The 12,690-nt window shown below is 40.2% G+C and overlaps 2 protein-coding genes across 2 annotated transcripts in view; one reads left to right on the top strand and one right to left on the bottom strand.

Annotated features, from left to right (window-relative positions):
- Positions 1-4,879, top strand: part of lhfpl3 (LHFPL tetraspan subfamily member 3) — a 50,646-nt gene extending 45,767 nt beyond the window's left edge. Inside the window, exon 4 of the mRNA XM_030149131.1 lies at positions 3,395-4,879. The gene's annotated coding sequence lies outside the window, so the exon portion shown is untranslated. The remainder of the gene's footprint in view (positions 1-3,394) is intronic.
- A 2,706-nt stretch (positions 4,880-7,585) lies between these two features.
- Positions 7,586-12,690, bottom strand: part of kmt2e (lysine (K)-specific methyltransferase 2E) — a 31,062-nt gene continuing 25,957 nt past the window's right edge. Inside the window, 8 exon segments of the mRNA XM_030149297.1 lie at positions 7,586-9,781; positions 9,867-9,946; positions 10,798-10,877; positions 10,965-11,044; positions 11,047-11,229; positions 11,481-12,014; positions 12,472-12,528; positions 12,620-12,690. Coding sequence (XP_030005157.1) covers positions 8,741-9,781; positions 9,867-9,946; positions 10,798-10,877; positions 10,965-11,044; positions 11,047-11,229; positions 11,481-12,014; positions 12,472-12,528; positions 12,620-12,690 — 2,126 coding nt within the window. The 3' untranslated portion in view covers positions 7,586-8,740.

The raw sequence follows: 12,690 nt of genomic DNA, 5'->3' as shown, positions 1-12,690 counted from the left end.
AAATATATGTATTTTTAAATAAATAAATAAATAAATATATTAGAAATAAATAATCACCCTGGTAATTCTAATCACGGTGATGGTATTTTTAGCAGATTAAATCTAATTCTTTATCTACAAGTGTCTCATTATTTGAATGTCTGTGATTGCTCCATTTAATATAATTGGCTGTTCTTTAATTCCACAATTAGTGTTATCAACTGGAAACTGATTGGAAGATGAGGAGACATTTAGGAATAATCAAGACACTCGGGAATTGTTGCATTTAGTGAATATCAGTATTATTACAGACTAAAGATATCAGTGACAAGGAATTGTGCTACAAGAAATAAAAATTAAAATGGATTATTAACCCCCCCCCCACACACACACACACACACACACACACACACACACACACACGCACACCAAATCTATGAACTATGATTAACTATGAACTAAAATGAAATAGAACTGCAGGTAAAACAGCTTAATTTTCCCCCAGTGTTAATGGTTCACAGCGGACAAGAGTATGAATACTTTACACAAGTGAGACATTTAATAAACAGTGGTTTCATAAAAACACATTTAGCATCATACAACCCTTCATTAGGTTTTCTAATCAAATCAATATCTAAATAAAACCACTGAAAATCTGAAAATGTGCTGTTTAAAACATAAGCATGTATAATTTAGGATATTACAGTCTATGACATATGGTAAATGTGAATTAAACCAACTGATATTGAGCATCTGGTGATAAGAAAAGCAGAAATGAACATGTACAGGCTCTAAAACCATCAGACACAAACAGGATGTTTGGGTATTTAAAGGCTTCATCAATTACTGAGAGTTAACATTTACCACATTATGTATGAATTTGTATAATTATATTGATTTAGCACTTTCCAGAATGTATTTCTATATTCTTACGATCAGACTTTATCAATATTCACTGAAATATAGAGGACCACATCTATATTTGGAACTGTTGACTTCCATCTCCACTTAAACAATGTTTTTATTAAAAACACTCTAGCAGTGAAAACCTACAAATTTTACCGATTTTGTTTTATTACACCTCAACTTTTTGTTATAAGCTGTACTTCTCTTAAAATGTTACACCGATGCTCACTCCTGATTTTTTGTGACAATAATGTGTGAGCAATTTTCACCAATATTCTGACTGTTCAAAGGGGCTATATGTAGTATTTCTACTTTCAAATATTAACCTTAATGGAATGAATTATTATTAGAGTGTTTGGAATTAAGAGTAAATGAATATATTCATACGGACAGTCTGTCAGATTTATGTGACCACTAGAGGAAATAGTGAGTCACTCCGTCCATCTAGTTGTTACCCCCCCACACCCACCAAAGGGGAGGCAAGGGGTATTGTTTTTAGTTTGGTTTGTTTGTTTGTTAACACTCTAGCAGCAAAACTATTGGTTGATTTCATACCAAATTTGGTTTATAGATTGTCAGTGACCCAGAATAGATCTCATTACATTTTGGGAAAAGTAGGTCAAAGTTACAATTTTTTTATGATTTTTTGTATATCTCCCCCCCCCCCCATATTCTTTTAATGGGCAAAATTTCAGATGTCTGTACAGCAAACCTATTGGGTGACCTCATACCAAATTTGGTTTATAGGTTGCCAGTGACCCAGAAAAAATATCATTACATTTTGGGAAAAGTAGGTCAAAGTTTTAATTTTTTATGAATCTTAAATTTAAAAAAATCCCCCATTTACTTATATAATGGGTGAAATTTCACATGTCTGTAGCAGCAGAAGTATTGGTTGAATTCATACCAAACTGACTTTATAGACTGCAAGTAACCCAGAATGGATCTCATTACATTTTGGGAACAGTAGGTCAAAGTTTAAATTTTTTCATGAATTTTTAAAATCTTCCCATTTACTTATAATGGGTGAAATATGTGTGAGGGGCGGGGTTTGTTGTGCCTAGCGCCACTTGTTATGTTTTGTTGTTATGTTCACTGAGTTTACTCTTTGTTGATCCAAGGTTCAGATTAAACTATGACAGTTCTGACCTTGTTTGGACAAACAGATCTTTACTTCTGCTACTGACAACACAAACTGTACAAAAAAGGAGGTTATTTGTGGTTTTACTGTGGCTGTTTTCTGTCTAAAAACACAGCTGAGCTAACAGAGCTGTAGTGTAAAATGTCAGCTGATGCAGCATGTGAAGATTAGAAAACACTGTTTGATTTTGACAGATTTTCAGAAGAACCAGCCAGGAGTTTTTGTTTGAAGAAGAAAATTCTGCGATACTATATATAGGTGTGTGTGAACAGTGATCTGTAGACTTTATTCAGTGAGTGATACAGTCTGTGGATACATAGCGTTGATTGGCTGGAGGTTTTGGTAGTCGTTAAGTCTGCTTTGATACGTGACTACCCTCTGCTGTTGAGAGTTTAGAATATCAGTACTACATATGACACCTTTAACCCTTTCATGCATGAATTATGACAACCTTAATCAAGATTTTTTTACTGAGTGTTTTTATTCCTCTTAAATTTGGCATTAATTGTACAGCTTTTTTTAATGTTTTTAATCTATTCTTGTATTTTATTCTTTTATTTAGGTTTTTTTCTATTCTTCTGTATTTTTATCTATCTATTTATTTTTATTTTATTATTATTTTCTAATTTTATTCTTTACAGTTGTTCTATGTCTTTTAATCTATTCTTGTATTTTACTCTGTTATTTTGGTTTTTATTTATTCTTCTGTACAGCATTTTGGTCCACTGTGGCTGTTTTAAAGTGCTTTACAAATAAAGTTGGATTGGATTGGATTTAAAAACAAAGCAATTGAAATTTTTTTATGAACCCTATTTTTATGGAGTTGCAAAAAAAAAGTCCACTCAGCTGGACACCATGTGTTTAATTTTTGAAGCAAAGAAATATGCTGTGTGAAAACTATGAAATAAAAACATTTTTCATGCTGCTAATCTGAAGTTTTGTCACATTTTAACATACTCTAATACTAGTCATTACTCACTTCATGGAGATAATATGAAAAAAAAAACAAAAAACTTTGGTGTTAATTACAGTCTAATAAAAATAATAAGCAATTACTTTATGCTCAAACATGTTACTGCAGATCAATTTCATCAAGAATAGCAAAGTTACAGTAATAGTACAAATGTCAGTGTATGGGATGAGGCATGAGCACCCACTGTGTTGGCTGATATGGAACAAAAACAACAAAATCCATGAATATACAAGAGAACAGCTGTAGAATAACTGTCCACTGGAGTGACCAGTATGCATGAAAGGGTTAAATTGTTCTTCACTTGTTAAATGTATAAGCACATAAACTCAGTGTAAACTAGTACACGTCTGATGTATATTTATTTATGAGGTTTATTTTTATTTTTTACCCTGCAGGCCTTGCTGCCTTCACTGATGTTACTTCAGGATCCAGCTTCCCTGTCCTGGTCCAGCTTGTGGCTCTGATGCAGAGCTGATATGTGGGGAAAGAACCGATCAGAGATGAAGAAGAAGAGGAGGATTTAACCTTGGAGGAGACCAGGATGCCTTTTGTCCTTTTTGACAGCCCCCTTTGTAACATAGCCTTCTCATTCCTCTCAAACTGCTTTTTTTTTTAGCAGGATGAATTGTTACTGTTAAAAAAAAAAAGAAAAAAAAAGAAAAGAAAAGAGACAGACTGGCCTGTGTTGGTACATCATTGTATCATCTTATCTGAACTGTTGGAACGATGTGGGGACAGCTGGCAGGGCAACAGGCTCAGAAGACATGTTTCACTCTCGGAAACATCCTTCATGTGTTAATTCAGCTCCGAGACACTTGTTGGAGGAAAAAAAAAAACACAGCGGAGGGGTGGACGCTCAGATCGAATCACATCAGGACAAATTAAGCAGACTTTGACCGACACAAATAAGAACTTAACAGACTGGAGGTCAAAGCTGTCACATCTTCTTTCTTATCAAGTCAACAGCGTAGTACAGCAGAGTCCCTTCAGTTTGATTTGACACTTAGTGACCTTTGCAGAACGGGTGAAAACAGAGAAGAAACCACTGCAATGTAGAAGAACAGAGGGAAGAGTGCAGTTTGTTATACAGTAATTAAATGTTTGATGTGATAGAACCAAAAGGTAGTAATTAGAGGTTTTACTGGTGAAAACAATGAAAACAGATTAAAAATAAAGTGCACTAAATAGGAGAAAAAATCAATTGTACTAAGTCTATAATCTCTGTATAGATGTGTTGATTATGTTCCTGTACTTCGTCTCGACTTGTACACTTTGATATGTCAAGCTATTGGTCCATTATTAGTGTGTGCCATACAGTATTTTGTATTCTCACAGTATTGTGGAACACTAAAGTGCATAAGATGAGCTGTACTGATCTGAACTATGGTTGGATAAGATTTACTCTTTGGTGACTGTTGTATCTTTTTAGTTTCCGTCCTACTTTACTGTCACCTAAAACTAAAACCTCATAACACACAGTAGGGACTAACAACAATAAATCTGCTGACAGAACAACCAAAAACATGTTTCCAACTAACTACGGTAGTTTTGGTGTCACACTGCGGCGTTTTCCTTGTGAACGTGCCTCCATTGATATTATCTCTGTTACTTTAGCTGTTACCATGAAGACCTGAAGGAGTCCTTTTTATGTGTTTTTCTCTCCAGGCCAGAAAAAAGGGTAAAATAAGGACTCCCTGTGTTTTCCTCACCCTGTCATTAAGCTCCTAACACCTGACCAGACAGCGATAAACATGATGAGCCCTTTCCTTTGTCTGCATGGGTTGATTCAGACGGCCTACTGTTGAACCAGAGAGACATGTAAATTTCACACCACAACACATCTTGTGAGAGAATAAAAAGATGACAAACACCAAGTGAAACTAAGAATTGGTGCATTTGTTTTTATTTAAAAGGCTGAGGGTAATCTAATGAAAAAAAAAGGTTATTACAACAGCCTTTTAATGCGCGTGACTTTGGAGAAAGATCACGTGAAGATGAAATGTTTATGTGTGCACAAATTCTATTAACTAAATGTCTTTCAGCAAATAATGCGATTGCTGTAGCTATATTGAATTGTTATATTTTAACATCCCCACAATCCTCATGAGGAATAAGCAGCTTAGAAAATGGATAGATATTTTAACATTTCTTTCTGCAATTCCTTTATTTTTCTGAATTAATTAGAATTTCACTCGACATTTCTAATAGTTTCTGACTGATACGGAAGATTAAGTTAACCACTGAAAGATGCTTAACCCTGATACTACAGCTGAACACAGTTATCTTCTACAGTTCCTATTAGGTGGCATTTATCTGCAAATGTACACTCAACAAAAATATAAATGCACCACTTTTGTTTTTGCTCCCATTTGTCATGAGCTGAACTCAAAGATCTAAAACTTTTTCTGTGTACACACAAGGTTTATTTCTCTCAAATATTGTTCACAAATCTGTCTAAATTTGTGTTAGTGAACACTTCTTCTTTGCTGAGATAATCCATCCACCTCACAGGTGTGGCACATCGAGATGCTGATTAGACAGCATGATTTTTGCACAGGTGTGCCTTAGGCTGGCCACAATAAAAGGCCACTCTAAAATGTGCAGTTTTATCACACAGCACAATACCACAGATGTCACAAGTTTTGAGGGAATATGCAATCGGCATGCTGACTTCAGGAATCTCCACCAGAGCTTTTGCCTGTGAATTGAATGTTCATTTCTCTACCATAAGCCATCTCCAAAGCTGTTTCAGAGAATTCATGAAGAAGACTGTGCGAGGAAAATGGTGGTCACACAAAATACTGACTGGTTTTCTGACACCCCTGGACCACCCAATACAGTAAAACTGCACATTTTAGAGTGGCCTTTTATTGTGGCCAGCCTAAGTCACACCTGTGCAATAATCCTGCTGTCTAATCAGCATCTTGATATGCCACACCTGTGAGGTGGATGGATTATCTCAGCAAAGGACAAAGGAGAAGTGCTCACTAACACAGATTTAGACAAATTTATGAACAATATTTGAGAGAAACAGGCCTTTTGTGTACATAGAAAAAGTTTTAGATCTTTGAGTTCAGCTCATGAAAAATGGGAGCAAAAACAAAAGTGGTGCGTTTATATTTTTGTTGAGTGTATTTTATTTTTTTCTATATTAAGAAGGATGCTTTGGATTAGAATCACACAAGTGCTTATGAACATTTTATCTTAGACTAAAATTACCATCTCTTTTAGACATCCATCCTTTTAGTCAGTTTTAAATTTTATATGATAATGGAAACCTTACAAGAGAACACCTGTAAGTACACATATTTGAGACTCCATTTGAAAGGTAATAACACCCTTCACATAAGCCTAGGTTATGTATTGAATGCTGCTGAGTTAGGGACTAATGTTACAGTCAAACCTCTTATCAATAATTAACGGACGGTAGAACAGCATCACATGGTGAGTGGTGGTCGAACTCATTAGGAAACACAGTGGGGAGCAGGAGCAGCATGATAATCCTGAAGGACCTAGAGGATTCACCACACTGGCCAGGATGGAAATATCATCTCTGACATGCACAAGGGCTCTTGGATCAAAGACAGAAACACCGGGCCATCTGCTCAAATGAATCCTGGGATGAACACCTCATCATTACACATTACACTGTTTGCCAGAGGAGGTTACCAGGCATCAACTAGTCATTTCACTTAAACAAGACAAAGAGCCATAGCCGTTTTAGCAGGCCTGGGAGGATATAAAGCTCATTACACACCAAAAACACTAATGAGTTTAAATTAAGAGTCAACTTTGCTCTTTAGACTGTGTCTAACCGCCGGTGGAGCAGAAAATGTCACATCAGGCTGAGGGAGGGGCCATTTCGTGACTTAAAGGAGGTTATTCACTAAGTGTTACCCATTTCAGGATATTTCATTCAGCTCAGCTTTCATCAGCCCGTTCTAGCCCTCTGACTGCCTCTTAATTTGTCCAGATCAGTGATGGGGCTGCTTTCACAAACAGATTCTGGCTAAGGCTTAGATCTAAGTCAGACTTCAGAGAGATGACTACATGGATCAGTTGCACAAAGCTGTTTAGTTCTTAAGTCTAAGGAGTAATTTGCTTTGAATTCAGAGCAAAGCAAGACTTCTTTCAAACTATTTACATCACACATCTCAACTTACATTGAAGAATTTTAACATATTTTTGACTTTAAAATTCAGGTTCACATTTCAAAACATATTGATGGAGAATTATTATTATTACTACTACTACTACTAATAAATTATTTGTATTATATTGTGTGGGTCAGTACTGGTACATGCTTTATCAGATGAGTTTCACAGAAACAAACCATATCTGGTCCAACTTTCAACATTTTTTTGTAGAATAATGGTATTAGCTACCCTGCAAAAAAAACACAAGAATATTTACAACTGCTTTGCCAGTATAAGGTGTTTAGATGCTTTCCACGTATTTTAGCAGCAGGAAACCGCTAACACTCTGAGATGTTTGCCCTCTATCCCCCTGAAGGCAGGAAGCTGAGTAGGTATTTGGCAATAAATGATGGCAGCACACGTCAGAAACACACGCCAAGACAAGTGGTATAAAACTCATTACAGTGATTTTATTATAATGAACCATGAAAATAGCCAACCAGTGCAGTGTCTGTGAGTCTGTCCCCTCCACACAAACATACACTCACACAAATAATAAAAAAAGACAAAGTTGAAGAGTCCAGAGAGGGGAAAAAAATAAAATAAAAATAATGCTACAGTCACAGAAACATTCAGCTTTGCCAAGAAGAGCGTTCATATTTACAACCATATTTCAAAATGGGATGGGAAGCAAATTGTACAAGCATAGAAAAGAAAAGAAGCGAATATGTACAACCTGTTCCTGGTGAAAGCTGGAGTAACCACCTATACATTAAATTACACTTTCTACAAATAACCATTGATATTCAAAAATAAACCGCTAACATCCTACCTGTGGGCGACACCACCCTGCCTACCTTCGAAGACTACGAGCACTCGTAACAGGGAAACTCACTCACACTTTCCTCCTCTGAATGTGACACTAGGCCGACACACCCAACATGTGCACACACTCAGACACACGCGCACGCACACACAAACACACACATACGAGTGCAGCCTCCCAGCATGGGTCTTTTCTGAATCTGCAGCGGTGAACAGATATTTGTTGTTAGACAGGAATAAAAAAAATAATTGTGTTTTTTTCTCTATACAAAAAGCTTTCTCTTTGCTATAATGAGCAACTAGATTAAACAAATAAATGGCGTAGAGTGCTGACAATAGACGAGAGAAGAGGGAATCAAAGGAATAAAAGACAAAGGAGGAAGAGGAGGGGGATATAGGCTGGAATGTCCATTGATAAACAAAGTGCGGGCCTTACAACGGGAGTCCAAACAAGACACAGAACAGAAGAACTTTTGTCTCCATCACAGGAAGGATATATAAAAACAAAACGAGGCCAGAGAGGGCAATGAGCACCGGGGGGATCATCCATCTTCACTTTTACTCAGTTTGTCTTGAAGATTATTTCACTGTCCGTTTTTTTTCTAAAATTTTCTGTCCTTGTGTTTTATTTTAAAAAGTACCCTTTTCTCCCACAATCAGCTGTTTTTCCACTGGCCATGTGTTCAGGTACATAGAAAATGTATCTACAGCTTATGGTACACACCCCTCTCAGACTGAGTTCGCAGGGGCGGCAGGCAGGGGCGGCAGCAGTGAGGGCGGTCAGTGCCAACCTGTGCTCAAGTACCCCGAACTGTGGAAGGGGGTCGAGGATGCGGGGGCTCCACGAGTCCCGGCAGGCATCTGGGAAACAGAGGCCTGGGCCTGGCCTTGCTGAGTCTGTTGGGGAGGAGGAGGGGGAGGCGGAGGCAGTCCGGTCTGCTGAAGAGATGGGGGGTACGTGGATGGGGGTACTGAAGGGTTGGTGGCGGCACTGGGGTGCATCAGTGTTGGCTGGAAACCCCCCAAGTTCTGAAAGTGGTGCGGCTGCATTTGGGCGTTAGTTGAAGGGGCTGGGGGAGGTGGAGGCGGCGGAGGTGGAGGAGTAAGAGACAGTAGGGTGCTCCCACTGGGAGGTGGCTGCTGTTGCTGCTGCTGCTGGGGGTTCTGGCCCTGTGGGGGTGGAGGAGGAGGCGGAGCAGTCGTCAGCATGAGCTGGTGCTGCTGTATGGGAGGAGGCTGTAGGTTGACATGCAGCAAGGTGGGCCCAGACATCGGGTGGGGGGGTGGAGGAGGTGGCGGTGGAGGAGCAGCCGAGCTCTGATAGTGCACGCTGTGAGGAAGAGTCTGCATCAGGGGCTGAGAACCAGGGGGGTAGGGTGGTGTGACGGCAGGTTTAAATGAAGGGAATGGGCCTGCGGGGGAGGGGCTTTGGCTGGGGAAGTAGGCAGTCGAAACTGGAGGTGCTGGCGGAGGAGGGGGTGGAGGCGGTGGAGCATTCTGTGTGTTGTACTGGGGGAAAGGGGTTGGACCAGTCTGAGCTTGAGGCTGTGGCTGGTTTTGAGGCTGGGCTGAGAACAGCGCCCTCTGGCTGCGGAATGGTGAGCCCTGAGGCTGAGGCTTTGGAGAGTGAAGAAGGGAGGGACCCGGGTAGTGGACCGGCGAGGAGGGCAGTGGGGTTGCATGAATCTTTGTTGGGGTCAAAGGAGCCGGTTTAGTGCTTGTAGGCTTGGTCTGCGGTTGACTTGTCGGATTTGGTGTCCGAGGCTGACCGTCACCCTCATCCTCCTTTGCCGTCCGGACGGGAGGACTGGGAGAGCAGGGCTGCACACAAACAACAACAAATGTCACAGTCAGTAATAAAAACATGAGCTGAGCTGCCTCTTTGATGTACTTGGCATTGACTTACTGCATGAGTGGGGGTCTTCTGAAGGCTTGGAGATGGACAGTCTCTCAGTGCAGGCGTATCACCACCCTCTGTTTCTCCATCTATAAGAGCAGTAGATGGAGTATAAACAACAGGGTTCCCATAGCATGTGAGTTTGTTCAGACTAAAACAAGTATGCACGGATTATGCTTTTATCCTTTTTTAGGCAGATGTCTGTGGATCAAGTTTTAATTCACAGTTAATGCTTTACAATGTAAAAATATAAAAACTTTCATTAACATAATGTTTTATTTTTATCTTTGCCATTTTTATACACAAACAAGTACTGGAGTAAATTCTAAGGATAATACACCTAATGCCGCATTTCCACTACATGCTACCAGCTCGACTCGACCTTTTTGCGTTTCTATTCCGTAAAAGAACCTGGAATCTGGTACCTGGTACTAGTTTTTTGGTATCTTCTCCACCAAGATTCCAAGATGGGGTCAGAGATACTATAATGTGACGTGTAAACACTGCAGACCACTGATTGGTCGAAGAGTTGCCTCTGCGTCATTGAATTATCAATATGCAACCTGCCATTTAAAAAAAAAAACAGATGTGGAACTTTACAGTAAATATACCGGTAGGTTAATCCAAATGATGGCAGCCCGCAAAACTACACTGTGGTCGGTCGAGGAGATTCAGACATTTCCTTCCTTAGTGGCCGACAAAAAAATTCAGCGTGAGCTTGAAGAAGCAACACGCAACGAGCGAGTTTATCAACAACTCTCAGAGCAGATGCCATGGAAGTTACGCACTGCATTGTAAAGTTGGTAGTACCCTGGAATAGTATCTGGTACCCGAGTTGAGTTGAGTCAAGCCGGTTCCACGTAGTGGAAACGCGGCATAAAATAAATAGAAGTGACATGTTATATATCCTACAAAACCACAAAAGGTTATATTTTCTCACCTGTGTCTTTATCTTTGCTGAGCAGCAACGCTCTGTGGTAGCTGCGCTCACGAGCCTGTTCTACAGACGTGGACGACGTCCTTAAAACCAAAAGAAAGAAAAAAGTTAATACCAGCAATCATCAGATTGTGTGGAAAATTTGTACATGGATATATGAAAGCACATACCACTGTCCCTCTCCTCCCTCCTTTTCTCCTTTCTCTGCCTGGGTCTCCATCTCCTCATTCAACTGGGGCTCTTTACAGTAACAGTATTGGTGCTGCAGAGCGGTGAGGGAGCAGGGGGTACTGGGGGTTCACTGGTCGTCTCCACAGGGACAGGAAAGGCGTCCATGGTCAAGGGCGGCACGGTGGAAACTGGAGAACTGCACTCAGTCTTGGAGCCGCTGCGACGAGCTTCACGCTGGCGTTTCCTGTATTCCAGCAGGGAAACCTGGAAGGGGGCAAAAATCCGGATGTGACTTATGAACAAAGAACATGTCTCACATTGAACCAGCAGAGGGCAGCATTGGCATTGTTGCAGCTGCATTTCTTTCACATTGGTAAGAGAAATGTGTAGCCTGAAAATGGTGCTCTGAATACATTTGCATGACAAAAGCGGTTGATATTTTTATATTATTATTTTTCTGAATCAGAGAAGAAACAAAATCATATGCATGAAGATGCATGCACTAGGAGGCTTACCTTTTTCTTTTGTGGGGGATTCTGTGCCGATCCTCCTCCCTCACTGGTACCATCTCCATTCAGAGAGCGAGAGAAGCCTAATGTACTTCCCTCCTCAGAGCAGGGGTAAAAAAGCTGCCCCTGGCCTTCACTGAAGGCAGCTTGAGAGCCAACCAGTGACCCTGTTCCTGCTGCGGGCCCCGTTGCAGCCTCAGGCCTGAAGGGAGCCACCAGAGGCTCCAGGGTGTGAGAGGGGGTGAGGTCCCTTAAGTTTGAGTTAACTGGGGAGAAGTTCAGGCCAGCTGGTCCAGTAGGGCCTCTCTCTGGGCTTTTTATCCAACCAGGGTAAGAGGAAGCACACGTTTCTGCAGATGAGGAACCTTCACTGCCACCTTCTGCAACCCCACCATCAGCCCTGTCCTCTACACAGTCCACAGACTCAGTAGTTAGAGGTTGTGGGCTCTCAGGAACTGACACCTTGGCCTCTGCCTGAAGTCCGTCTGAACTAGGAGCCCTGATGCAGGGAGAAGAGACCAACGAAGGAGGACGGTCGGCCTGGGAACACAGAGATTTCAGCATGTGATATGACCAAAATAACTCAGATCAGAATATAAATTATTTATCAGCATCTGGAAATAAAAGGTAGTATTTTATTTTATTCATTTTATTGAGTTAAAAAACTAATCTAATCAGTTTCCATATAGGGGTGGTGTAAATTACCATATTTAACAAGGATTTCTTATATTTTATATCATATGCTCAAGAACTTTGACAAAATAAACTAAATACTGTCTGCTGTGGGGTTGAATACAAAGCAGCATCCAAATAATGACAACTATTGCAATTCAGAGTATGATTTACACCACAAAATGTAACTATTATTAACTAGACATTCAAACCCTATGACATAATATAAATTTTTCCATTGTCATGCAAAGTGCATATCCCATCACACAGCCTTGTTTTGAAACAGAAATGGTCTTAAATGTTAAAGGAAAAAAAAGTCACTCACCTCTTGCACGCTAGGTTTCCGGCTGACCTCTGGGGAGCTTTCCATTGAAGACTCACTCTATATAATCAAGGACATACTAATCATTCCAGTTCTTTTTCTTTCTTCCATGTAAATAAAGCTTGACACGCTTTCCATTGAGCTAACTTACCTCTTGAGGGGCAGTAAATGTCTGTGTAGGGGTACTAGGCAGGGGCTCTGTACTTGGCTCCTCTGTTCTAG

This window comes from Sphaeramia orbicularis, chromosome 12 (assembly GCF_902148855.1).
Source record: "Sphaeramia orbicularis chromosome 12, fSphaOr1.1, whole genome shotgun sequence".
Classification (NCBI taxonomy): domain Eukaryota; kingdom Metazoa; phylum Chordata; class Actinopteri; order Kurtiformes; family Apogonidae; genus Sphaeramia; species Sphaeramia orbicularis.
This window is presented reverse-complemented; position numbering and strand designations above follow the sequence as displayed.